The sequence below is a fragment of the Takifugu flavidus genome, chromosome 15, assembly GCF_003711565.1.
Source record: "Takifugu flavidus isolate HTHZ2018 chromosome 15, ASM371156v2, whole genome shotgun sequence".
Lineage (NCBI taxonomy): Eukaryota > Metazoa > Chordata > Actinopteri > Tetraodontiformes > Tetraodontidae > Takifugu > Takifugu flavidus.
In genome coordinates, this window is record NC_079534.1 from 11,921,794 (window position 1) to 11,948,006 (window position 26,213).

Consider the following 26,213-nt stretch of genomic DNA (forward strand, 5'->3'; position numbering starts at 1 on the left):
CAACTTTATTTTCTGCTCTGTCAGCACCTTCTTCGAAATTGGGTTGTGGTTTATGGGATGAAAAGTTGTGCAGCCTCTTTTGAGACTATTTAATAATCAAGCAATGGAATCGATTTGCCCAAACCTGAGCACTTAATCCCAGCAAGGCCTGTTTATTATATAGAGGAACACTTACAGGAGGATTCACTAATCATTTATGTATTTAGCAGCGTATTATTAGAGTGTAAAGTAAGTCTCTTTACTGCTTCTGCCACGGTTATTTTTGACCTCCCCCTCCAACACTTTTTTATCCGCACTCATTCCAGAACTACGATGGGGAAATAGTGGACGACTACATCACTGGCGTGGAGCAGGTGGGGGCAGACCCAACCGTTACAGTGGAAACTGTGGTCCCGGTGGATACCAAAGAGAAGGCCGCCCCCGCCCCTGACATGTATGAGTTTAAAGAGTACGACCTGAAGGAATACGACACCAAAGAATTCGAGAAGCCGTACGCTTACGGCGATTATGACGACTTTGGCCACACGGATGCCAAGCCCACATCGGCAGCATACGAGGAGGAGTTCGGCCCTGGTGTTCCTGCTGAGACCGACTTCAGAGAGAGCAATGTAAGTGGCCCGACCGTTGGTGGGTGGCACAGAGGAGCCGGAATGTGAAGATGCTAACAATGGAATGCTTAATAGATCGTTTCTGCATCACCCTGGTTGTTTATTATTTCTGAAGCTGAAGGTCTCGGGTTTTTGGCTCGGAGACAAATACACCAGGAAGTAAAACACACACCTTGTCTCTGCTAGTCTGCTGTAGATAAACAGATGTCAACACAGCTATCGGCACATGCGCTCCCCCTCGACAACCTCTCAGCCCTCACTGACCTTCGTGGTTAATTAAAGACATGCTCCTCTTTGGTCGCCTCACCACTAATCTGGAGGGATCAACCATCATAAAACCTTCTCTCCAGAACGACTGCTTAATAACTCCAATATCTCTTCAGACTGTTCCAGCTTTTTGGCTTTTGACAGGTTCCTTATTCTTAGAGGCAGGAAGTGACACAGGCCCTCTCTGGGTACTGGCCCGAGATCAGTCTGTGTTGGGTGAATCTAGACCAATCTAGCAGGGCTCTACACTTTCAACACATCCCCACGGCACAGCTTTTGCTTTCCACCCTGTAGAATCGAATGGGGTTCAGACACGCGGATGTGGGTGGTTGGTGAATTCTTCTCATGTGAAGTCATTGTGTGGATAGTGTCAGGTGACGACCTCTGCATTCGCGCACAGTTGGGGTCTTTTTTTCTTGCCAGTTCCCGGCCATTGAGGGAGCTTAATAAATAGCAGTCGGACCGATGTCTAAATTATAGCTTCTTGCAAAATTATTCTTGTGGTTTGTTTTTCCAGCAGGCAGGAAAGAGGAGGAAAAAATCCTCTTCTCACACTGCTGAATACGTTAACGCGCGCTCGACACTAGTCAGCATTCCGTTTTGCAGAGCCGGTTAAGGGAAAAAGCTTCACCTTGTCTGACTGTTATGTGCCCAGGTGGGGGGAGGTCACAGTTATCTGGGAGAGAAAGGAGAGAAGGGCGAACCTGCTGTCATTGAGCCGGTAAGTGGAAAATTCAAAAGTGGATTCAGACTTGTGAACACAATAGAAGTGCTGAATCATCCCAGGCCCCAGTTCTACTGACACATGACCTTATGTCTCTCTTCTGAGGAACCTGAACACACCTCAGCACCGACAACTGTGCTAAAAACAGTGCTAAATCACACACCAGCCCACATCTTTAGAGTCTCATTCTATACAATTTAGATTTAAGCCTAAACACTGACTGGAATAGCAGCTGTGTCTCCTCCCATTACATCTGCACCACCACAGGCTCCCACATCTTTGACCATATGCATACACATTCATTATGGGATAGAACATCAACAATCCGTCAGTGTGTAGCTATAAACAATCCACTTAACCTCAAATCCGAAGCACCCTACGGCTCCCATTTCCCCTCATTCCTCCATTGCCTGTGGATTTTATATGCTGCCTTATAATGCTACTGTATGCACCTTTTTCAGGGAATGCTTGTAGAAGGACCCCAAGGACCCCCTGGCCAAGCAGTGAGTATCACATTCTCCCAAACTCCTGTTAGCCTTCCACAGATGGAAAACAGCTAAAGAGGGGAAAATGTCTTTATGGAAAGAGCTTCAGCTCCATTCGCCGGTAGGCAGTATTTGGGGATGTCTTTAACTCAGTGTTATGCGCATTTCTGTGTTATTTCAGGGCGTTTCTGGAACCCCAGGATTGCAGGGTCCCCCTGGTCCCCCAGGAGATCCTGGTGTGAGGGTGAGTAAAAGGCTCACCTCATTTCACAGCTGGTTCCAGATGTTTCAGAGAAACTCGGTGGCACCTCTCCAGTAATATTAAACCAGCTCTATTTTAACAACAGGAAATAATATTTAGTTTCATCATTTTTTAACCATATTTTAAGCATTGCTCAGCTGTGTCACTGTCTGATCACTCTTAATGTGTAACTTTTATAAATGAAAGAAGTTTCCTGCGTCTCTAACATGGAGGGACAAGAAATTAGCTATCATCAAACTAGAGTAGGAAAAAAATGGGTAAAAAAGGAAGTGGAGACGTGATCAGACCAGGTAGAAACCAATCAGCCGTCCTTAAATGAAGCTGTGATTTCCCCATCAGCACAGAGTTCCACTCATCGATTCGACTGACTCGATGGTGTCGACTGGCTGCCTGTCCCCACCAGAGGACGGCGTTTTTTCCCCTCACTTAATCCTTTAACTGACAGTGAAAATAAACAAATAAATACCTTCCCTCACTTTCTCCAGGGTGACCGTACAAAAGGCGCATTGTTCTACCATGTTAAAGTGATCAGAAAGTATCTTTGCCTTCCAAACCCCCGCCTTTTTTTCCTCCCATGAGAAGCCCCTGAGGGTTTGACAGTGGGATCAAGGGAGGCTTGTTGCTCAAGTCTTGTGGTTTTCGCTTCGCGGCCTTCGTCTCAGTGTTTGATTCATTGCTTTTTCTTAAAATTACAGTCCCCCCCCCCTCCGGTTTCACTGACATAACTTTCCTATTCATGTTGAAATGTCATTAACACAACACATTGCCACAATACCAGCGCTTATTACTTACTGGCCTCTGCGAAAAGACAGGCAGAGGCACATGGAATCATTCTGAGGATGGTCTGTGGTCGGTGGTGCCTCCCATCAACACCGGGACTCCATTTTTTATTTTTTTTGCAGCCTGTTTTCAATAACTTAACAGTTATCGAGTTATGTATGCATTTAAGGGAAACAGTTTGATCAGGGATATCAGAGGTTGGATATATTGATTTGAAATGTAGATATAGTGCTATAATTTCGAACAGAGCACCATGGAAGTCCTCTTTGTCCAGCCTCTGTTTAAAATCTTTCTCTTTCTTGCTTTTAGTAGTTGTTCAAACCTTCGCGGCCATGTTAGATTCTTAGAAAGTCAATTGTATGATACTTTAGAGAAAAATCACTTCTTTCCTTTTCCATGTGTAGTTATAATTTTAGCTCAGGTTTGAGAAGATAATCATGATGCTTGTGTCGTCCAGGGTCCTCCAGGGCGGCCTGGTCTTCCTGGTTCAGATGGTGTCCCTGGGCTTCCAGGAACCATTCTGATGCTCCCAGTAAGTAGCCCAGTGTCTGTCTTTCCTCACACATCACACGCTTCATCCCGGGCACTCACCTCCTTTTGTAAGTTTACCTCAATGCATCGCCAGCAGGCCAAGAGATCACAACACTGTTTCCTTTGCTTACAAATCACTTACCTCATAAATGTCAGCCAGTGCAGCAAAGTGGAACAAGTTTCTGAAAGGCTACTGACACCTATTTGTTTTTGCTCACCAATTGTGTGTGTGTGTGTGTGTGTGTGTATTTGCAAGCTGCTGCATATGCCTGCATCTATATGCACACAGTATAAACACGGCTTTGCAGGCTTGATCTTTATGAGCTCATCCATTGGATGTCTCACTCTGTAAGAGAAAAGTGGAACCCCTTTGGTTTTTAATTGTGTTTTTTTTCTGTGTGTGTGTGTGTGTGTGTGGTTGACAGTTCCGTGCAGGCGGAGAGTCACACAAGGGACCTGTGGTTTCCGCCCAGGAAGCTCAGGCTCAGGCGATCCTGTCTCAGGCCAGGGCAAGTATCACCCCTAATACGATCCTAACGTATCCATTCTGAATTTCAGAGAGGGTTTTATTTCATTTTATTTTTATTTTTGTGGGGGGGTGAAAAATCTGATGCAATCAAAGTTTGAAATGAAGAAGACAGAATGTCCCAGAAATCTAGCAGATATAGGAATTACAATTCAGTGCCACTCAATCCTCAAAATGGTCCAGGTCCCTAAATGTAGTGTAGTGTAGCGGCTTTAAAGCTAAACCAGATGTCCGGACCCACTTGAGAGTCCAAATAACCATAGCAGCATTGGAAAACAGGTTGGATTATGCAGCTGTAAGCAAGGTGTGATCTACGGTAACGCCAGATGGAAACCATTAGCTGTTTCACCGACGCTGACTACTCACACACTGACAGCGCACCGTGGAGCTTGACGGCTGCCAGAGCAGGTCAACTGGTGTTTAGTAATGTCTTGGAAGCACTTGTCACCTTTCTTTATTCATCTTTCACGCCACTGGTCGATGCCCAAAGCAGGAATAGGAAAAGTCGGAGTTTAATGTTCAATTATTTCTGACCTGTTTGGACTACGCTGGAATTACTTTAATATGTGCAATTAAGGACGCAAAGAGAGTCATTTTCCCTTTTCTTAGCTGATTTGCACAACAATCAGATGTAAAATAAGGCCAGATACCCACTTTGGAAACTCTGATGGAGAATTTTAACAAAATCATGACAATATTTGGATTTTAACAAGTCTCCTTTTTTCTTTCTTGCGCTGTTAATGACATGTTGTGACAATAATGGCTATAACCCTGCAGCTTTTATTTCAATGGATTTTGCGGATGTTGATTATTGTGTCTGTAGCTCCACGTCAGCGGTGCCATCACCCTCTCCCAATAACACCAAGTCAACTTTCTCTGCTGGAAAACTGTCAACATTGAGAACTCTGCTTTCTCTGCTCCACAGCTGGCCATGAGAGGTCCTCCGGGGCCAGGCGGCATGATGGGAAGATCTGGTCCTCTCGTGAGTAGCTTAAGACAACCTAAACATAAACACACCACTGACCTAATCACCGCTCCAGCCAGTCCTTTCACTTTTTATGAGAAGCTGATTAGGTGATTAGAGCTTCTTCCTGTAAAGGCTTTAGGCCCAAACATCAATGCGCCGCCAGCACACACTCCCAGGCGTGCATGTGCGCTCCCTCTGTCCTCCTCCACGTCTGCCTGTGAGCAGATTGGATCCATAACAATGAGCACAAACTTTGCTGGTTTCTTAACACCTAATGGAGAATTGATTAAATTCAAGTGTGTCTTCAGGAACAGAGAACAAACTTTTTAGGGTTCACAGTTTTTGATACCTACACGTGTGACATCGATCTTCTGCAGCCTGACCAGATCTGTTTGTGTTTGTCAACAGGGAGGTCCCGGGGCTCCTGGTCTCAAAGGTGACAGTGGGGACTCTGGACCACAGGTGAAAACATTGTTGTGTCCACGAGACCAACAACATGCATCAGCCTCACAGACCTGCCAAAGGCTTTATTCACTTATACCGATGTGTTTTCCTCAAAGGGACCCAGAGGTCTTCAGGGTGCAACCGGTCCACCAGGGAAGGCGGGAAAGAGGGTAACAGACCTTTTCATCCTCAAGATGTTTGAATCATTTGGCTTTGATCTTTCTCTTCCAAAAAGCAGATTGATGAACAATTAAGTTACCTCCTTGTATGGTTTTCACAGTATTTAACTTCCTCCTATCTTCTCGTTTTCCAGGGCCGTAACGGCGCTGACGGCGCTCGTGGAATACCAGGAGAGGCGGGACCAAAGGTGCAACGCTCACTCGCTTCTCCTGTAAATGATTACGTGTTTGTTACATGAACTGACGGAACTAATTGGTTGCAGGGCGACCGAGGGTTTGACGGCCTCCCTGGTCTTCCTGGAGAGAAAGGACACAGGGTAAGTTGGGAGGGAAACGGCTAGGCGTGGTGGACAAAGAGTGGGAATACAAACATCATTAAAGCTTCAAGCTGGCACCAAAAACAAGGCGCTCCCCCTGTCTTTACGGCTGATGTGTAGTTCAAAGGCTCCCCCCGCTACGTCTCGTGGGCTCCAGATCTGACAGATCTCTGAGCCCATACATCTCATCAGCGATTTTGACCAACTTAGTCCAGAACCGCTTGGCCTACATTTAACCCAGCCTGCAGGCGAATGACTGGCAGTTCGTCTGGTATTTGGGGAAGCTCGACTTTAATGTAGAGCCAAGACAGAAAGGCCAGAGATCACAGAGGCGTATTTCTAGACAGGCTGCCATATTTTGTCCTATACTAATTACAGGGTCAACAGGAGTCAGACGGATCTTATAGAAGATGATAAATTGCAGGAACTAGACCATAGGTCCATACCAATTATGGTGCAGTGGGTGAAATTAAAGGAGAGATTGATTCTCCTATATTGTACTTTATTTATTTTACCATAAATCTGTGAAAACACACTATGTGCTTAATTTCCTTCTCTTTTTCCTCTCAGGGTGAACAGGGCCCCACAGGTGCCCCAGGCTCCCCAGGAGATGATGGCCCCAGAGTGAGTAGCGCATCAGTCGCCGTAAATTGTGAACATTTACTGCGCATTACTTGGCTAACGCTCCTGCACACACAGGGTGAAGATGGCCAGGTTGGACAGCGAGGTGTGGCTGGAGAGAGTGTGAGTATGTTTCATATCAGGCCACTGATGTGAGGGGATTGTGACGAATATGACAGCAACATAGATAAAAACAATGGTCATTTCCAGCGCCGCTGTGGGCTGCAGCGCTCATCCATGATTGCCTTTTAAGATGAAGAGATCATATTCCAGCCTGCCTAGGCCAGACATTTGTAATATTGAAGTTGAAAGACAGAAAAGTTCTCAGAAAACTTAAAACTCAGTGCTTCTTTCATGCTTAGTGGCTCCTGTAGTTGCTGTATTTGACCACAGTAGGTCAGTCTGATATCAGAATTTGAAGTCTTTATCGTACGACATCATTTGATTTTAAATTTGCATTCTTTTTCGCCTCATCGCACTCACTATAGTTCTTTCATACAGGAACATTTATCTATATTTTTTATAGATTTAGATTATTATAAATATTTTCAAACCATATGGAGAGAACATTGCAGAGGACCTTTCAGCAGATGAATGTAAAGCAGCTCTTTAGTCACCGGAGGGGGAAGAGTGGACATTTCTGACTGCAGGGGGACTTTAACTGTGCTTGGATTGTGTCTTGATGTACAGGGCCCTCGGGGTTTACTTGGCCCAAGAGGGTCTTCGGGTCCTTCAGGACAGACTGTAAGTACACCGCCTTTCCACCCAGAGGATGATCGTGTTCTGTCTCGGTCAGATTGCTCATTTAACTCTGGTTTTTAGGGTCTTCCTGGCATTGATGGGCCTCCTGGTCCTAAAGGAAATATGGTGAGTACCTTTTATCCTCATGTTTAATATGTCGCCTGCTAGAAGATGAAACAGAAAAGGATGTCAACCAAGCCCTCAGTCTACAGCATGACCCGCCTGAGGCCGATTGGAGGACACTGACCTTTCACCTGTGTGTAACATGACATTCATAGAGGTCAGGGGTCATTTGCTAATTAGAGATGGTCAGTGAAGTCGGGGTGTGTCTTTGGAAAGTTGCAGGATCTTTTCTTGAGAAGGTCTGGAGACTGAATAGATAATGGAGAAGTGCTTAGCTTTTCCTTAGGGCTCATGCTGCAGGCGTGTACGCCCGCGTGCGTGTGTGCATGCATGCGTGTATGTGTGTGGGGCCCCTGCGTGTCCCCACAGGGTCTCAGGGGGATGCTCAAATGAGGGTCCGAGAGCGTCCCAGAAACTCACCGTTGTACTCAGGTATTTCTGCAAGCCGACTTGGATTCGGCGACTATCATTAGAGGCTCTGGAGCTTCAGTTCATCAACCTACTCGCATTCCCGTCAGGCTCCTTCGCTCATTTGTATTCCGTGTTGTAACAGCTGTGGCAGATTGTTGCAAAGGACCTTGTCTGTTTTTGTGCGCTTGCTTTGTGGCGCATTAATACTCAGCAGCGATACCAACAGACCCGCCATCCCAGCAGCTCTTTAATCCAGACCCAGATGGTTTTGGGGCCAAATCTAGACGTTGTCCAGCCACTGGACTCTGCAGTCGTGAGAGTTTGGACGAGACTCATGTACTCTTGCTTTGTGTCACCACCTCTTTATCTATTCAGCCAGTAGATTTCACCATTTTTATTAAGACTCTGTGTGAATACATAAAGAATGATACTATATATGAATTATACATGAATTTTTGTTGTTGTTGTTATTCACAGGGTCCACAAGGAGAATCTGGGCCTCCTGGACAGCAGGGCTTGCCTGGTCCACATGTAAGCTTCAGTTTATTTGTGTTTTAACCGTATTTCCTTTTTCTTTCTCTTTTATCTGCCCTGTCTGTCCGCCATACCGCCCATTCTCTCGCTTTTATTGTCACCTTGTGCGCGCTGGGAAGATCCACAAACTTGTTTTCTCAGCCAAGCTTTAGGCAGGAAAATATTTCTTTTGCTCTGCTATAGTTTTCATCTTTTATTCTCGCTTAAGTCACAAGCGCTGCTGCAGAACATTCCACACAAATGCCTGAGAGAGCTAAGATGTTTTAAGGGTTTTCATTCTTCTGTTTGTTTTCTCTCTCTCTCTCTCTCTCTCTCCCAACCTCTCTCTGTCTTTTCCTGTGGCCAGAACAGAAAAAGAAAATACATCCACTCTGCCCAGCTGGAGTGAGACATGTTGGAATAATTTGATAGTGCTCAATCTGATTACCAAGACCAGTTTGTGGCAGAGCAGAACTCCTCCAGTCTGTGGTCGTCTTTAGCAGTAAACAATAGATCTACTATGGCAGCCAGGCCGCGTTGCCAGGTAGATTTCAGACCTGCTGACATTTGTAGCATGAACAAAACGTCATCATTCCCCTGGAAAGTGTGAGGCATCCCAGGCATTATGAGACCATAAAAACCAACAAACATTAAGCTGTGAGGAGGTTCATTCACATTAGATGTGACCAAACTGCTGAGCAAGCGGCAGGAAGTGGCTGATTAAGGAAAAGAAAATGAATCAAAAGCAAACGAGCTGCTTCAGAATCATATGAATACGTCACAGGACGGCGTTGGTTATGGAGGAGTTCATTCAGTGAGCTGTTCTAATAACAGACCCTTTCGTCTCTGTTTTCCAGGGTCTTATTGGTCCTCAAGGTCCGATCGGGCCTCCAGGTGAAAAAGTAAGTAAAGCGGAATCTGAACCAGTCGGCCAACCACAACTGTGCTCTGCTGCTTCGATAAGCGAACGTCTGAATCCAGACCTTATAAGTGATTCTGCAGACATCGCGTCCTTTATTGGCTTCTCTCAAAGTTAAAACATTCACACACATGCAGACAGACGACTGGACGCACGCACTGGATGATATTATTGTAGGCAAAACGTTGCTATTACTTTAACGTTTCCGTCGCCAGACAGCACGCTGATTATCTCAGTGGATTGGGGTTAATATCTAAAGCTTTCAGAGTTGGCTGTCGTGCGTCTGTGTTCTATACATCGGGCCCGTGAGCTTTACATTCACTGCCTTCTGTCTGCAGGGACCTCAGGGGAAGCAAGGTATGGCCGGTCTTGCCGGCGCCGACGGCCCCCCTGTGAGTAGCGCATTTCCATGTTGTTTGGTCAAAACGACGGCCTGCGGGATTGAACATTGATCACCTGCTGGGCTTCATTTCGCAGGGTCACCCAGGAAAAGAAGGTCCTCCAGGGGAGAAAGGAATGACCGTGAGTAGAGCGTGTCACACTTTGTCTCTTAAACTTGATCTAGTAGACGACCAAATGTGCCCCTGGAGGTGAGGTTTGATATAAACGCACACTTCAGATGAATCTACTTATATGAAACTACTGTACAAAACAGCATAGCCATGGTGACGCTTGCTCAGAAGGATGTGACTCTCTATCTTAGGGTCATCCTGGTCCTATAGGATCTATTGGCTACCCTGGCCCTCGTGGTGTGAAAGTAAGTATTATTGCAATCCCATTATAGCTCCTGTTTGAATCTCTGTGACTCTTATCCTGACCTCTATTTTCCACTTTTTTGACAGGGTGCTGATGGAATTCGAGGCCTTAAAGGAGGCAAAGGAGAAAAGGTAAACAGCTCTGTGACCTTTCCCCCTAAATAACAAATAACATTACTCTAAAATAATAAAAACTGTAATTCCATCTCAAATGATGCTTCCTTGGAATCCTGCTAGTGGAAAAAATCCTAATAGGTCCACCCGACTGAGAGTTAAGTCTGTGTGCTGCTGAGAAGTAATGGGACGTGGAACATTAAACACGAATGAGGCTGTTTGTGTGGACCTTTCAGAGGAAGCTGATCTGTGGCCACTTTCTTCGTGCTTGTATTTCAGTGTTTAACATGAGTCTGACAGTCGTCGTGGATCAGAGACCACTGCTGTTCAGCTAATAACATGGTCTTGGAAATTAATCCATCTTTTAAAATGCATTCTGAAAATAAACCACAGGGTGGCAGTATAGCACAGAAAAGACGGTGGTCGTGTAAATGCTTCAGTAGCCACTAGGTGTCAGTATTATTGTATAATGAAACTACCAGTTGGCAGGAATTAGCTGTTATGATACACCCCACAGTCAGTATTGTTAAGGATTTAAACAATAAGAGGACACTCGGCTCATTGTTTTCTGTCTCTCGTCTTCAGGGAGAGGATGGATTCCCTGGCTTTAAAGGTGACATGGGCCTCAAGGGTGACAAGGTAAATCGGCGTTTATACAGGGAAATCTGAGAAAGACAGAGCAGCAAGTACAATGTTGTTTGCTTTTCGTCAAGGGTGAATCTGGCTTGCAAGGGCCCAGGGGAGAGGATGGCCCCGAGGGTCCTAAAGGAAAGTCTGGACCTGGCGGAGAACTGGGCCCAACAGGACTGGCTGGAGAGAAGGTAAATTATCGACCTTTTGAGACCAAACTGTACGACTGGAATGTCTTCGATGAACTGGAGAGAAAGCTGTCGGCAGATTTACAGTTGCCCCGTTCCTCTTTTAACTCACCTCAGCAGTCCAGAATAACCTGACTTCATGTTGCCACCATTTCTCTGCAAAACTCTCACCCCCTCCACTGATCTGTCACTCAGTGTGACGCTCAGCAAAAGTTCAATAGTAAGAATAGAAAATGATTGATCAGTGTGTTATTGACGTGTTTGAACGCTGCTCAGATCGATCCACTCTGGGGTTAAACAAAGGAAAACACAGTTATTATCTTTTTTTCCCCCACCAAAAAAACCAATGATTTATCAGACTGTCAATTAACCTGCTAGCTTAAACTGTTCACAACTGTTTAATCTCTGTACATTTTGGCCTGACGCACGTACTGTAAGAGCCCAGTGGATTATGGGTTAGGTCGATCAGGCCTTGCATGTATCTCTAAATGACCTTCAGTCAAACAGCTTTTGTGAACTGCTGCCTCTTGGGCTTTTTTGAGAGTTCAGCTTTGTTTTGTTCCCCTTTTCTGCTTTTTAGGGAAAACTTGGAGTCCCTGGATTACCCGGGTATCCTGGCAGACAAGGCTCTAAGGTGGGTACTGAGCCATGACACCCGCTGTCCTCTCACCTCAATTCCTACTGAAAGACCTGATCACTCCCTGACTGGAGCCTCGCTCCCTGCTGACTTTGGTCCATGCAGTAGCTCACACTCCTGGCATTCCGTGCTCAGCAGCGCTAACTAGCATTCTGGTGTGCAGCCGCAGCTCTTCCCTCCGTGCTGCTGGCAGCTTCGGCAGCCTGGCACTGAAATGATGGATTCGATACACCTACTCTGACGAAGTGGGACACATATGTGCAAACACATCATCTAGAATTGTGCAGAGCTCATCTCCTCATTGAATAGCCTTTTATTATCAGCACATCAGCAGCAAAAAGGCAAAAATGTGTCAAATTTCTTAAAAAAAGTAAATGTGACCATGTGTAAAATGTCAATTAATTAGTTAAAAATTTCAGGGCCTTATTTGCAACCACAAATGTTGTATGCTACTATGCTAATACAAATATTAATATGAGCTACCCACAAAGGTTCCCTGTGGAAATCTGCATTAAATCTACTATTTAGATGATAAAATATGCTTCAAAAGATATTTATGAGACACTATATAGTCTTCTCTCTTTAAATGGGGTGCATACATTTATTTAAAATTGTTTTAGAGGTTAGTTTGGGATTTTTTTTCTTCTGTCGTGAGATTTAAATGGTTAGCAAGGTGTGATAGTTGCGATAGAAGTTTCTTCTCCCGCATCTGTGGCATAAAACGTGAAATTCCAGGCCTGTTTGCAGCCTTTATCCTCCTGGATCAGTCTGCGGATCCCACCATTGACTTTGGTTTTGGCTGCTGCACTCCATCACTCCCTGTTAACAGCTTTCCCACACCGTTAATCCCGGGTGCCATTTGCAATAACTTCAGTCGGCTACCGTATCTTGTTGGTGCCAGTCAGGCTTGTCCAGCAGCAGCTCTCCTCACAATTTGCCATAACTGCACCTCAGTGAAAAACCAATTAAGCAGCAGATAGATCCCCCCCCTTCTGCGGTCTCCACAAGTTCTGCCCACTGTTCTGTGTTGGGACGCGCTCGCTTATATGACACAGTGCCTAAGTGCATTGCATCATATGAGGGATAACTCCAACAAAGGAATGTAGAAACTATTTGCACGGCTAAACAAGGGCAACCGCTTTGTTCTCCCTTTATTCATCCATCAGTGTTTTGCCTCGGAGCGTTTGACCCAAAGGCACCGCCGCTGCAGACTGAGCAAGCTTAATAAATAAAGCAGTGATGGGCATCGAGGGAGAGTTACAGTGTTCCTGTTCCTCGTCTGTTTTTGCGCTTTCTGCTTCTTTATCTCCGTCTTTCGCTCCTTAACTGTGCTAACAGCCGTGTGGGTCAGCACCTCTGTCTGTATGTCAGACGGGCTGTAAATGGTGCCGGCGAAACCTTTCCTGTGGGCTCCTTCAAGGCAATAAAGGAGGCTTGTCATTGATCTTTAGGAAGTGGAGATTGCAGCCATTTGATAACAAGGGTAGTGTCCTTCTTAATTAGCCCGAGCCAGTGAATTGTCTACTGCTGCCTGTGTCAGAATGCTTCTTCAGACAGAAAAGGGGAGATATCTCTTTTTTAATGCTGTCCAATGGCTTTAATTCATGCTCATGTGTGTGTGTGTGTGTGTGTGTGGGTGTTATGCAGGGCTCCAATGGCTTCCCTGGATTCCCCGGAGCAAATGGCGAGAAGGGCACAAGGGTGAGCTGCAAGGCTAATTATTCTGTGTTCTATAAAAGCGATGTTCAAGAAAGTAAAGTAAGTAACTGTGGAATTCCCTGCACGGCAGCCCAAGCGTAGCAGCGCTTCTCTCGTCATCATTTTAGCAGATTTTGGATTTGGTTGCTCACAGTTAGCAGTCCGGCAGGACTGAAAATCACCGTTCTGATGCCTTCACTTCCCTTCACTAAACGCACAGCTGGCTGTGCCTGAGAAATCACTGGCTAAATTTCCCCTCATTATATGCACTTGGATTTTATTTTAAAATTGAAGGCGTGAAACCCCAGAGAAGACTAACAAGCCTGACTAGAATCCTCAACTTTTCCGCACAGCCTATACATACTGTAAGTTTGGAAAGGTAGTCCTTATATCTAAGGCTCCGGGCTCTAATTGGACTCCCGGGGCTTCATATTTAGAAATGTCAGCTTTAGGGGCCCCTGGGATATCACAGCCACTGATGCTGGTCTCTACACCCCAAAAAGTCAACCACAAGGGAAGGATTTGGGGAATTTGAGGGGCGGGTAGTCACGCCGTGTTCAGAGGAGCCGTGTAATTGTGGAGTAGATTGAGGATGGGTTGACATGGAGAACGGTGATTTGGTGGGGGATTGGCGCCTCTTATTGATAAGACACGCTCGCTCTAGTAGACAGGTGGTGGGCGCCGAACACCCCTGGCAGCTGATCGGAGCTGTCAAGTGCCGTTGGGCAAACGCTTGCTGCTGCGATTGCATTATTTATTTCATTTTCAAATGCATCTGTCAGTGTTTCGGAGCATATTTGACAACGCAGAGCCGCTAACACGTGGCGCCTCACACGAGCCCACGGTGCGAGGAATCCAAATGTGGTGCCAACCAAAGCTTTGTTTTCTGTTTCTTTCTCAGGGACTCGGTGGAAAACCAGGCCCCAGAGGACAGAGAGGCCCAACGGTAGGCGTCCCCGCTCAGCACGCGTCCTCCAGATTAATGATTGATCCAGCCCAAATAGCAAAACATTCAACTGTATAAACAGTGACTTGTGTTATAACTTCTGTTATATGACTTCAACACATCATTTTATACTCTGCAGGGCCCGCGGGGTGGACGAGGTGCTAGAGGACCAACTGGAAAGCCAGGTGCAAAGGTGAGGAGGAACACATTTCGCATAATAATGTTTGGGCCGGTGAGAATGAGACTCTAGTGTCTTTTCATGTGGAATTACGAGGATTCGTCTGAAAACAGGAAGCTGCTGAAGGAATGCTTTCGCATTTTCCAGTTCTAAATTTCAGAACCTTTTTCTCGACAGGGCACCTCAGGCAGCGATGGACCTGCTGGCCCACCAGGCGAAAGGGTTGGTATCCGCTTCTTTCCCGTCTTTAAAACTTGGCGGGTTTCTACCGTAGTTTTTAAGCAAATACAGCAGCTAATCGCAGAGGTCGAAAGAGGACGTTGAACTCAGGTAGATTAGACAAATTATGCTTCTACTGAAATTAAATACAAAAATACAATGAAGACACAGAATTCTGAGGAAGGTGTGTTAACTATTACTGAATGCCCACCAGCCGGCCTCCCTCCCACCAGAACCCGCCCATTCTGGTCCTCTTTCCCACAGGATGGTTCTAGTTACCATATCTTGGTCATCTGGAAATGATTAGGAAAACTGAATGTCTGTCCCTTATATCCTTCTTCATCCTTCTTCTCCAATGTCTGTTCATTTTAGGGACCTCAAGGGCCACAAGGACCTCTCGGTTTCCCTGGACCAAAAGGGCCAAATGTACGTCGCATCTATGGAGTTGGACTTTTTTTTAGGCTTTGATCAAACTGAATTCACCATTATCAACCTTGTTTTTGACATTTTTTGTTGACTGTTGACCTCAGGGCCCTCCAGGAAAGGATGGGCTGCCTGGACACCCAGGACAGAGGGGAGAAACGGTGAGCTGGTAGTTTATAGAGCAAATTAAGGTCCTGCTCATATTTTATGCAATATCTACTTTTTTTAGCTTACATGTAGCAGTACTAACAGTCTAATAAAATGCACCTCACAAATTAATAAATCAGAAAGTCTTTGACATCAACAAAGTTCTCCTACTCCTACATTTGCACATTATAAATACTTTTCTTTTCTCTTATGCTGCAGTGAAATAACTCACTTTTGCTTCTTCCACCACTTGAAAGAAATGATCTGGTCCTAATGGAGTCATTTTGAATGTCAAATATTTTTTTGAGGCCAATTATGAGACTGAAATAAGGTCGTTTTTTAAACGAACCATCACAAGAATAATAAATCTGTTACTGGTCCTCACAAAATGTGCAAAGACAAAACTACAAAGTGACAAACAACATATTGCAATGAGACACACACACACACACACACTCTTCAATCCCTCACTCACACACACGCTCGTTTATACAGACCTCCGACAGGGTTTGACTGGACCGATTAGGACTTTTATACTTAATCAGTTGCATCTCTCTTCCTCTCAAGGGCTTCCAAGGAAAAACAGGACCTCCGGGACCTGGAGGGGTGGTTGGACCACAGGTAGAGACACTGCACATTCACACACTTAACAGCTTTTTGCTGATTCTCTGCTGGATTTGGAAACATGTTTGAGCGTAAGCGAGATGAATGAGGAGCTGTAGAGATACAGCGTTGTGGGCGACAGCGTATCTGTCAAACGTGACAATAAAATCTACGTTCACTCTCCTAAAGTTAGCTCTTCGGCCTCTACATTATCGTCTCTAGCATGCCAGAGGAGATATTTTATAGTAGTTTCTTGTCCATAGGGTCCAACAGGAGGTACAGGACCCAGCGGAGAGAGGGGACACCCTGGACCCCCTGGCCCACCTGGTGAACAAGGTCTGCCCGGAGCTGCTGGAAAAGAGGGCGGAAAGGTGACCGATTCTGTTCTGACGATCCCAAATAGTTTTAAGTAAATCGTGATTGTTTTGAGGTTTTTTGGGGGGTTGGCGATAAAACTGAAGCCACTTTCCTGATCTCTCATCTTTGTCGTGTTTCCTTTGACAACTCAGAAGATGGAGACAGGACGAATACTTTTCATTCTTTAGTTCTGTCGCTAACAAAGGTGCATTCTTCTGAAGCATGAAATGGAAAAATTAGGCTCAAGCTGAATCGCGTATGACACTGAAGTTAAACAGAAAAATAGATTGTCTGTTTCTGCTCAATATGTGGCCTATTCCAGATGCCATTAGTCTTCCCCTTGTTGTTTGTTTGAAGACTCATATCTCCTTTTATGCCTTTAAATATTAATCTCTCTGCTGTTGTTCCCACAGAGCGAGGTATAATTCAAGCTTTTTTGTCGGAGATCAATCACTTTAATTGGCTTTTTTTCCCCTCAATAATTCTCTGTGATTCTACTCCAGTCGTTGCTTTCATTCAAAAGCATTTTTCTCTTTCAGCAAGTGTCTTGCGGTATATCATATGTCAGTTAAGCGAGTGTTATGCTTTCCTCCATCTTCAGGGCGATCCAGGTCCACAGGGTCATAGCGGCAAGGCGGGACCACCTGGTCTGCCTGGCTTTCAGGGGCAAAGAGGACTTCCAGGCGGCATGGTAACAAATGGACCACCCACAGTCGTATAAACCAACACACACACACACAGAGTTGAATTTAGCCCAAAACCACAATTACCAAGCTAACTACGTGCCACTGAACCAAATGGGAAGCTGGCAGTCTACGAGCTGTAGGACTGGTGTTCATGCTGCTCAATGCTGCAGCGAGGGTGGGCTGAAGCTGCCGTGTGATGAATGCAGGTGTAGAGGTTGAGGATGTGGCCTAAAAAGAATCTTAAGCTAGTAAGTTTCCCCAGTGTTGCAGGGCGACATTGGAGAGAAAGAAACATTAGTCGGCCTTTACATCCAAACCAACAGGTCGACTATCGATCACGTTGTATCAGGGCGTGTTTGATACGTGACACTTAGCCTCCCCACCGGGTGGTTACTATTGGTATATTTGCTACATGAAATCCACTACTGACCCCGAAACTACTAACTGCTTAGTTAGTAGTTATTTGGTTATTTACACTTTTCCCTGTTTAAGGAGACTTTAGTTATTGCTGTTCTGTAAACAGTCTGGTTTGTTTTGAATCTGAGGGTGAGTTCAAGTGCTCTGATTCTGATTCAACCCCGCAGTTTGGTGGATGCTGCGCACGCACCGGGAGCGTGCTCGGTAACCTAATTTCGTTCTCAAAAGCAACGTGCACAGGTGAGAGAGAGTTCAAGGTTGAATGCGAATGGCTGACCGCGGATGAGCCTGAGGGAGCGACGCCGAGGCTCATTTCAAGGCTGACCATTACAACCAGCCCCGTTAGACGTATTACCACCGTTTCGCTTCTCTTCTGTGTGCTCGATAGAGCTCATGCGCGCGCTCTATCGAGGTGCACACGTGCACGCACTGTCAATCCTCCCCTTCAGCCTTGAGGGAAGGAACAGTGGCAAAATCACAGCCAATAAATAAGCTTTTGTTTATATTGCTAAGAAAGCTGCTTCCATGCTTCTAATGCACGGTGGTGAAATGTGGAAGGTGTTGGAGAGTCTGCTTGGCAGCGCCTGTGCCCGCTGGCTCTGGCGGAGCCTGTAAATTAGTTATTATAATGAAAGTCTTTACACCTTGACGTGAACTCTGTTTTTCATACGCAGCCTCAGCTTCCTGGCACCGTGTTTAAGCGGCATTCATGGCCCGCGGTGTCTAAGGAGACACCAGCAGCCCAGAAATGGGCGCACAAACCGAAGCTGGGAAAAGGAGCTCGAGAGCTCCGGCTGGGTTCTTTTTTTCTTTTTCCATTCTGACTTATTTTGTTCAGTTTGACCAAATCTGGCCGCCGAGATCCCACCTGCCCACCTAGCCTAAAGGTTACTTCATCAAGTTTCTACCCAGGAAACCTGTGTAATTTTGGTTTTTATGTGCTCAATTTCCACATGCCTCAGAGGTTTCTGTCTCCTGGTACAATAAATCTGCAGGGATTTTTCTTTTTTTAACGGGTCAGACCAGAGACTTTAAAGGCCAGCAGCTTTTTCTTCATGAAACATTGTTTTCTGTAGCCTGATCATCAAAGCTCTCACTATAAATAGATTTTATGGCGACAGATAGGCTTTGATAATGGAAGCTATCGGTTTGATTTTGAGTTACCGTTAGTTTAAAGAAGCGTCGCCCACGCACATTGAACTGTTTCAGAAAGGGTCTGTGTGATGATAGATTTTCGCCTGCTTCTCTTCCTGCACCTCTGAGCTCAATGGTGTTGGCTTAGTGGTTCAAGGATTTCCAGTTCGACTCGACGTGCTGTGTTTACTCCCAGTCTGCCTTCCTAAAACATCCCACTGCTTCAGCTGCACAAATGATGCTTTATTTTTAGATATTTACAATGAACTGCAGAGAAATGTGTAACAGAAGGCACAGATAAAGTCTCCAATAATACCTTTTTGTGTAGTTGGGGGGGATTAAACCACCTCTCACTCGCATGCACACATAAATGTGCACAGGAACACAGGAAGACCCGGTTCACCAGCTTGTTTGCTTCTGTTTGATGGCAGTAAGCAGAGGCCGAGAACAAAGATTACCCTGCTGCTGTCTTCTGCTTTCAGGGTCCAGCTGGCTTAAAAGGAGGAGAAGGACCTCAAGGACCCCCTGGCCCAATTGTAAGTAACCATTCTGACATTACTTTTACAGGGGGTTATTGATATTTTGTTGCCTATGACAAGATACGATATTATTTATAAATTAGAAATGTGTGCGTGCTATTGCTGTTGTAACAGTTTTGAAGCCCACCGTGATCTCTGTTTAACCGACCAAGTCTGCTTTCATAACAGTGGCTTGATTGGCCAGAGATGGTTCCCTCTCCTACTTAGTTACCATGGCAACTGTCATGGCAATGACAAGGAAAGTTGCAGTCTGCACTCCTTTCATTTTTTTGTGAGCACTTTGGAAGAAACTTTGCACTCTGTTGATAAGAGACCGGGGCTCATTTACTGTGTTATTCACCCTTTATCTCGCTTGTCGTCCTACAGGAAACGCTACATACATTTAAACGTGTTCCCACCTCGAGTAGCAGTGGCAGCGAAATCCATAAAGCTGTACAGTAAATGAGTCCTGCTTCTCCCCAGGAACAGTTAGCGCCACAAAATGCCTCTGGATCTGAATCTGTACAGAGAGCTGACTGACAGGCGGCTTTGTACCGGCTGACATTTTGTTCGTCCGTCGAACGCGGACCCTCAATAATTGCCCCCAACTCGCCTATGACTGAAAAAGGCTGGATGACAGGATATGCAGAGCGTGGTTGAAGGGATGATGAAAGCAAGAAGAAGGGAGACCTCTGACTGGAAACAGAGTTCTGTTCAAGTGGTTGAAAAGCGAGCCACTGGCTGACGGCGCATGAAGTGTCTGCTTTTGTTGTTTGGGAAAAACTCTCTGAGAAAGAGCCCTCGCCCGTTCTGCGACGGGGACGAGAAATTTTACCGCATCGATTTCCTGCCGTTTCCTGTGATTAAGCTGCTGTGAATTGGGTTCTGCTTTGGGATTCGCGTGTTTCCTGCAGTGGAAGGGCGATTGTGTGGTTCGGAGTCTGCGAGAAAAAGGATGAAGTTGAAACGGCCTGTTTTCACCCATTTTTTATTCAGTTTTGTTCAAATGAACGAGTCTCAATTTATGACTGAATGAAAGTTGTGCGGGTGTGTGTGTGTGTGTGTTTGTGTGTGTGTGTTTCCTGGCAGGCACATTGGCATATTTGGCAGTGACAGGTTGGAGCTGTGTGGCTATTGTGAAATGGTTCCAGGCAAATTAGGACCAGGTGGCAACTCGTATCAACAACAGCCAAATCAGTGTGTGTGTGTGTGTGTGTGTGTGTGTGTGTGTGTGTTTGTGTGTGTGTGTCTCCTGGCAGGCACATTGGCATATTTGGCAGTGACAGGTTGGAGCTGTGTGGCTATTGTGAAATGGTTCCAGGCAAATTAGGACCAGGTGGCAACTCGTATCAACAACAGCCAAATCAGTGTGTGTGTGTGGGTGTGTGTGTGTGTGTGTTTGTGTGTGCATGCAGACTGAGACCTTCTCTGATTCTTGTTTGCTGCAGTGACCTTCTGATGAAGGATTGCAGTTTCTGGCATTGGGGGCACTCGTGCAGTTGGCTGATTAAATAAACTTGTTTTGTTTTTCATGCACATTATATTGTACAATTTAACGGGGCCACAGCTTCATTCATCCTTTCAGAAGCTATTTAGTTACCTACTACAGTATATTTAGACTGGGAGCAGTGAGAGGTGTCTTTGGGTTTATGCTGGTTCCTTCTACCTTCTTGATTATCATTGTCTTTGATAACAGGGTTCTCCTGGAGAGAGAGGTGCTGCTGGGCCTGGAGGTCCAATTGGCCTGACTGGACGTAATGGCCCCCAGGGGCCACCTGGCCCTGCTGGAGAGAAGGGAGCTCCTGTGAGTGTTGACGTTCCATCTCATTTGCAAACCCTAAGAAAAAGTAAATCTGACCTAATCAATGGGGCCGATGTTTAGGGAGAGAAAGGTGACGTGGGTCCCGCCGGCCGCGATGGCATCCAAGGTCCTATCGGTCTTCCAGGCTCGGGTGGTCCTCAGGGCCCCCCTGGAGAGGACGGCGACAAGGTGAAGTAAACATGTGAATGCGCCTGTAATTAAATTTGATTTGAATATTGATCTCTGAGGAGCACTTGAAGCATCTGCTGTATTTATTAAAACACAAAAGTGATGAGCCTCAAACCCTCCTGCAGGATTCTTGTGTAACAGACACACAGACTGCGCGGAAGACCGTGTTTTAGTCTTTGGCAAGAAGTGACTGTGCGATTGTTGCTTTCATTAAATCAAATAAGTAGTTGCGTGCTCACGCTGGAAACCCTGAACACGCAGAAATCCCACCATGGCAATTCCTTCACATTTGCTGGCATCTGGACCATCTGATCCGAGTCACATCCCATTTCATTGCCCCGTTTTGCCAATCATAAATCCAACGGGGTTGGACACGGAGCCGATCAATTAATTGGCTCACCCAAGGTCTTCTCAGGCCAATCAAATGAGACTCTCTTGAAGAGAATTTACAGTTCAAATCCTGTTGGAGGTTAAAGCCCCGGGAGGAGAGCTGTTTCCAGACGGAGAGATATGAGCTGTGCTGTGCTGCTCCACAGGGAGAAGTTGGAGGACCTGGACAGAAGGGAAGCAAAGGAGACAAGGGTGAATCTGTGAGTTCCTAATGACAAATGATTTTGTGTATTCATTCTTGTGCACGCTAATTGTATAAAACACGCTCGTCTTAGCTGCTTTAGTCTCTGGAGGTGAATAAATCAAAGAGTGCTAGGTTAGCTAGTAATGACTCAGCTGAGGTTATCTTCCCCCAAACAGGCTGCAGCGTCTAAAATATTAATGTAAGTGCTGCTGTGCTCATTTCTAATAAAGAATACCACCCAGCTCTGCCCTTATCTTAAACATTTTCATTTTTCAATTGAGTATTACTCATTAGGAGCTTCACATGGAATAAATTAAATATTTTCTTTGTGATTTTCCTGGCAGAGTTAGACATTCCGTGGAGTTAAATGGCCTTTTCGTGTTATTTGAAGAGGCAGCTTCATGTGGGGGATCTTGGTGACCATCAGAATCATGATTTGATGTCAACATTTACTTGTAAAGTCATGTAATATTTATGTGGTAATGTTGGTACTTGGAATTTAGAGTTCAAACAATGACTAAGTGCATCCTGTGATATAATTGTGTCTTAGAATAATACTTAAATCTAAGTTTTCTTGTATTGTTCCGTGTGTTTTTAGGGCCCACCCGGTCCGACCGGTCTTCAGGGTGTGATCGGAGCGCCTGGTCCAGCTGTGAGTAGGATTTAATCTGATCAAATATTTGGAAAGTACAAAGAATGAAACAGCTACATGAATAAATCTGCCAGTCATCAAAAATATTGATCGTTATCCCCGCTCCAAAATGCTGTCGCATGCTGTGCTTCCTCTGTGGTGGCGCCACTTGCTCTCTTCTCGTTATCACCATAGGAACGGTTCTGGTTTCTCAATAGCTTATGACCTGAGGATAAATAACAGCTCGCTGCCGCAAATGATCAGCCTTCAAACACCAATTTAGAAAGGTCTCAGCGTCTGCGGGGCCCTGTAGGGGGCTGCAGCAGACCTGAAGAGATGGATAGTGGAGGGCAGGTAGCACGTCCAAGCTGAACAACAAACCATCGGAGAAAGATTTGTTGTTCTCCCAGCAGGTCAGGCTGTTCCTGTGCATCCGTAACTGAGGAGCGAGCGCTGTCACAGTTTGTTGCATCTGTGCCCTCCCCTCTCATTTCTTAATATGTGGGCATTTCTAGGAAGCACAATACTAGCCAGCCATTAAGTTAGCATCGCGGCGTATGCGTCAAATGCTCTATCAGTATTGCCATTGACAGTAAGATGAGGCGTCTGGATCAGGCGAAGAAGAAGTTTTTGGTTTAGTTGGGCCCAAAACAGGGTTTACCAACTTACTCTTCTTTAATTAGGTCCCTAACTTTCAAAACTTCAATGGGCCATGGGAGGAAAATGTTCCCTTGCAAAGAAACAGCGTGTAAATAGAGATATATATATATATATATATGGAATATCAGCACTATCAGATCTATCAGATAGATTGTGCACAAACAAAAGAGAATTCCTTTAAATGATGGGGATCAAACTAACAGACGAGTGCTCTCATAGATCTTCGCCGACTGGTCCCTCCGTAATGTTTTCAAAAGCACTGATAGAATCAAAAATCTGTTCAGATTTGTGACAAACTTTTGGTTCAGCTTAACTTTGGCTCTTGTCTCACCTGCAATCACCGAATGCCTCCTCCCAAACCTTTCTGCATTCCGTACCAGCGCCCGAGGCTGCTCGCGTGTCCCAGGGCTCGACGAGAGCTCCACAAGCACTTTCAAGTGCTGACATGTGTTTGAACTGAAAACTCACAGTTTGTCAGCACTTTGCTCTTTCCCTCAAGTCTCCCCCTGCTATCCAGCGTGGCCCTGTGCACCTCTGGCTTTACAGAAGGAGTCAGCATCTTAAGTCAGTCATGCTTCTAAGCCACTGTCCTCAGCTTCTCAGGTGCCACTCGCTCCCTGGTTACGTTAGCTAGTACAGCTACGGGAAGCACGGGGGCTCAATGGCTGAAGCTGTTCCCTGAATTCTGTGATTTGTATTATATATATTGCATTTTACTTGAATGTTCCTAGGGCTGAGGAGCTCTCAGCCCTCTTAACAGTGAAGCGCGCTGTCAGCTGTAAACTCTTAATACCAACCCACCCTCTACACGGATGTGGACGTAATCCACAACTGTAAAGGGGATGTAAAACAGCTATTTTATAATAGATATTCCCCTATAGATATGGAGGTTTTATCCGATTGGGCTCTATAGATATTTGGGTTTCATCCCCTTTAACCTCCCACAGGGCAGTGACGGTGAGGCGGGACCGAGGGGACAGCAGGGTATGTTTGGCCAGAAAGGAGATGAAGGGCCCAGAGGATTCCCCGGGCTGCCAGGACCTGTCGGACTTCAGGTGAGTCCGCGTCACCTTTATTCGCACGCACCGGAGTCTCGCTTTTTCTTTTTTATCCCTACTCTCTGGTCACATGACAGCTGGATCACGCTGGACGGGACCGAACAGCTAACACATCGATCTGTGCTCTGTCAAAGCCGGCATTTCATCTCTCCCACCACTTACATTCCATCGAAATGCAACATAACTTATTAAAGCAGCTGCCGCTCTCAGTAACAGCATGTGTTGCTTTGAGGCAATAATGCGTTTTCATTTTTCCCGTTACCCCCCCCAAACCCCCCTGACTTCCTCCACAGATAGTAGTAAAAATCAATCAATGGTGCTAATGCTTGGCGTTTGGCGTTTGGCCAGGGCATTAGCAGCGCCGGGCGCAGGCCGGTGGGTTTTCGCTCCAACTGCAGCCCTGTGCAGAAGGCACCTCCCCGCAGAGTTCTTGGGCCCAAATAAAAGAGCAGCTGCTGCGGCCTGTTATTGCGGCTCTGTGTTTGGTTTCTTCCGCAAGTAGTTCTGATTACGAGAGCAGGAAGCAGGCAGGAAGTCGCTCCTCGCGGTTGTTGTTGTTATGGGGATGAACGCCACCTCTTTCCCAGAATCATCGCTGCCACTGTAGCCTGACCGACGTCCTCGTATTAGATGCTGTGATGTTTTAGAATTGCCGTCAATAAAGGACTGACTGTTTTAATGTGTACTTGCACTGTTGCTCTGTTTATCTCATGTAGCACATTGAGGACAAGAGAATAAATCCATAAATTGGACTTTTCTTGGAATTATACAGAGAATATTAAAAGGATATTCTTGAGCTCGTTATTAGAGGGTGTGTTTGGTGGGAACAGTAGCTGAGTAGGAACGTGCACGTTCAAAGCCGAGGCAGGTGAAATATGTAGCATGTGAGCAGCGTTCGGGAAAACGATTGTCAAACTTAATCATATTCAAGATCATTTCCAAGTCCCAGTCGCCAATGATGGCTCGGAATAGTCGTCCATCAACCTTAGCTTCTTGTTGCTATCGTGGCAATGAAGACAGGAAAGATGCACGAGAATTTGAGTCAGTTATTCAAGGATTCATCGAGGACGAAATTAGAGCCAAGACCTGCTCGTCAATAGGGCCAGATAACGTTGTTATTCAGTGCAATTGGCTTTTAATTGGACATAATGCACCCAATCTCTAGTCTTTTAATTATGTTTGGCAAAGCTGCCCTTCAATAAATGGCAGCAGCTCCTGCGAGCTCAGCTCTTCAAAGCAATTATTAAGTAAGTAGCGCAAATGGTTTTGCACTGTAGGGGAGGGAGCTGCTTTGTAACGTTCCGGCCACGCTGGTCTGCGTTCGTCCCCGCCGAGGTCTTTGGATTAAGAGGTTTGATTGATGTGATTTGTGCGGGGGCAGAAAATGGGACATTAGACGCTCCTTAAAGGGCGAAAAACTAAATTAACAACAAATCATCAACAATCAAAGAGGGATTTTGTGGAATAATACCGGTGGAAAAGCCGCGGCTTCAGTTCATTCACTGGCTTCAGGACTAAACTGAGAGTTCCTCCCTCCTTTGCCGTTGCAAGGCACCGTAAATCACCGGAATGGAGCGAGATTACACGTGTGATATTAGTGATCGATATCTGTGTCGCGCCAGCTTCAGGGTAGCTCATCATCACGGGTCGCGCGCTCGTTATTCCCATTATCACCGCAGATACAGTAAAACCGCCCAGCGTTCCCAATCCAACTGCTTCAGCTCCAAATGATTGACTCCCAGAAAGCTCCGCTCACATTGCCCCCTTTGTTTACCCTTTCCTTTGTGTGTAGATGGATTACTGCTCTCTGCCTGTAATTTACACAGGCTGATTATAGCCAAACCTCCCCTACCCTTTAATTACAAAAGGTGTCCTTTTTTGACTAATTGTGTTTACAACACTTCGTTTCTTGTTGTATTAATGTGCTTCCCGCCACATTCTGGAGCTCACTGTTTGCCGCACATCAATCCAAAGTGCTAATGAGGTGCAAACGCATGCGGACTCTTCTGGAAAGCTGCTTCACATGCCAATCTTCTCTGTGTAATAAGAGCATTGGTCTCCTCTGCAGGGTTTGCCCGGCCCCCCTGGTGAGAAGGGAGAGAACGGAGACGTCGGAGCGATGGTGAGTCTGACATTTATCCCCGGCCCACTTTGTGTATTTGTGTGTGTTTTGTCCGTACAAATTGTCGATGCACCTTGGACTTCAGTAGTGTGTAAATGTGACCTCACTTA

General features: G+C 45.8%; 1 protein-coding gene across 1 annotated transcript in view; it reads left to right on the forward strand.

Moving 5' to 3' along the window:
- The window catches only part of LOC130538836 (collagen alpha-1(XI) chain-like), a 57,671-nt gene that overhangs the window by 20,552 nt on the left and 10,906 nt on the right, over window positions 1-26,213 (forward strand). The window contains exons 8-47 of the mRNA XM_057056773.1: window positions 306-608; window positions 1,531-1,596; window positions 2,061-2,102; window positions 2,266-2,328; window positions 3,584-3,658; window positions 4,083-4,166; window positions 5,109-5,165; window positions 5,559-5,612; window positions 5,711-5,764; window positions 5,908-5,961; window positions 6,037-6,090; window positions 6,661-6,714; window positions 6,790-6,834; window positions 7,402-7,455; window positions 7,534-7,578; window positions 8,464-8,517; window positions 9,357-9,401; window positions 9,757-9,810; window positions 9,896-9,940; window positions 10,122-10,175; window positions 10,261-10,305; window positions 10,873-10,926; window positions 11,001-11,108; window positions 11,686-11,739; window positions 13,390-13,443; window positions 14,342-14,386; window positions 14,526-14,579; window positions 14,742-14,786; window positions 15,156-15,209; window positions 15,314-15,367; window positions 15,921-15,974; window positions 16,220-16,327; window positions 16,915-17,004; window positions 19,033-19,086; window positions 20,765-20,872; window positions 20,951-21,058; window positions 21,595-21,648; window positions 22,231-22,284; window positions 23,871-23,978; window positions 26,050-26,103. Of these exons, the coding sequence (XP_056912753.1) occupies window positions 306-608; window positions 1,531-1,596; window positions 2,061-2,102; window positions 2,266-2,328; window positions 3,584-3,658; window positions 4,083-4,166; window positions 5,109-5,165; window positions 5,559-5,612; window positions 5,711-5,764; window positions 5,908-5,961; window positions 6,037-6,090; window positions 6,661-6,714; window positions 6,790-6,834; window positions 7,402-7,455; window positions 7,534-7,578; window positions 8,464-8,517; window positions 9,357-9,401; window positions 9,757-9,810; window positions 9,896-9,940; window positions 10,122-10,175; window positions 10,261-10,305; window positions 10,873-10,926; window positions 11,001-11,108; window positions 11,686-11,739; window positions 13,390-13,443; window positions 14,342-14,386; window positions 14,526-14,579; window positions 14,742-14,786; window positions 15,156-15,209; window positions 15,314-15,367; window positions 15,921-15,974; window positions 16,220-16,327; window positions 16,915-17,004; window positions 19,033-19,086; window positions 20,765-20,872; window positions 20,951-21,058; window positions 21,595-21,648; window positions 22,231-22,284; window positions 23,871-23,978; window positions 26,050-26,103 (2,715 nt within the window). The remainder of the gene's footprint in view (window positions 1-305; window positions 609-1,530; window positions 1,597-2,060; window positions 2,103-2,265; window positions 2,329-3,583; window positions 3,659-4,082; window positions 4,167-5,108; window positions 5,166-5,558; window positions 5,613-5,710; window positions 5,765-5,907; window positions 5,962-6,036; window positions 6,091-6,660; window positions 6,715-6,789; window positions 6,835-7,401; window positions 7,456-7,533; window positions 7,579-8,463; window positions 8,518-9,356; window positions 9,402-9,756; window positions 9,811-9,895; window positions 9,941-10,121; window positions 10,176-10,260; window positions 10,306-10,872; window positions 10,927-11,000; window positions 11,109-11,685; window positions 11,740-13,389; window positions 13,444-14,341; window positions 14,387-14,525; window positions 14,580-14,741; window positions 14,787-15,155; window positions 15,210-15,313; window positions 15,368-15,920; window positions 15,975-16,219; window positions 16,328-16,914; window positions 17,005-19,032; window positions 19,087-20,764; window positions 20,873-20,950; window positions 21,059-21,594; window positions 21,649-22,230; window positions 22,285-23,870; window positions 23,979-26,049; window positions 26,104-26,213) is intronic.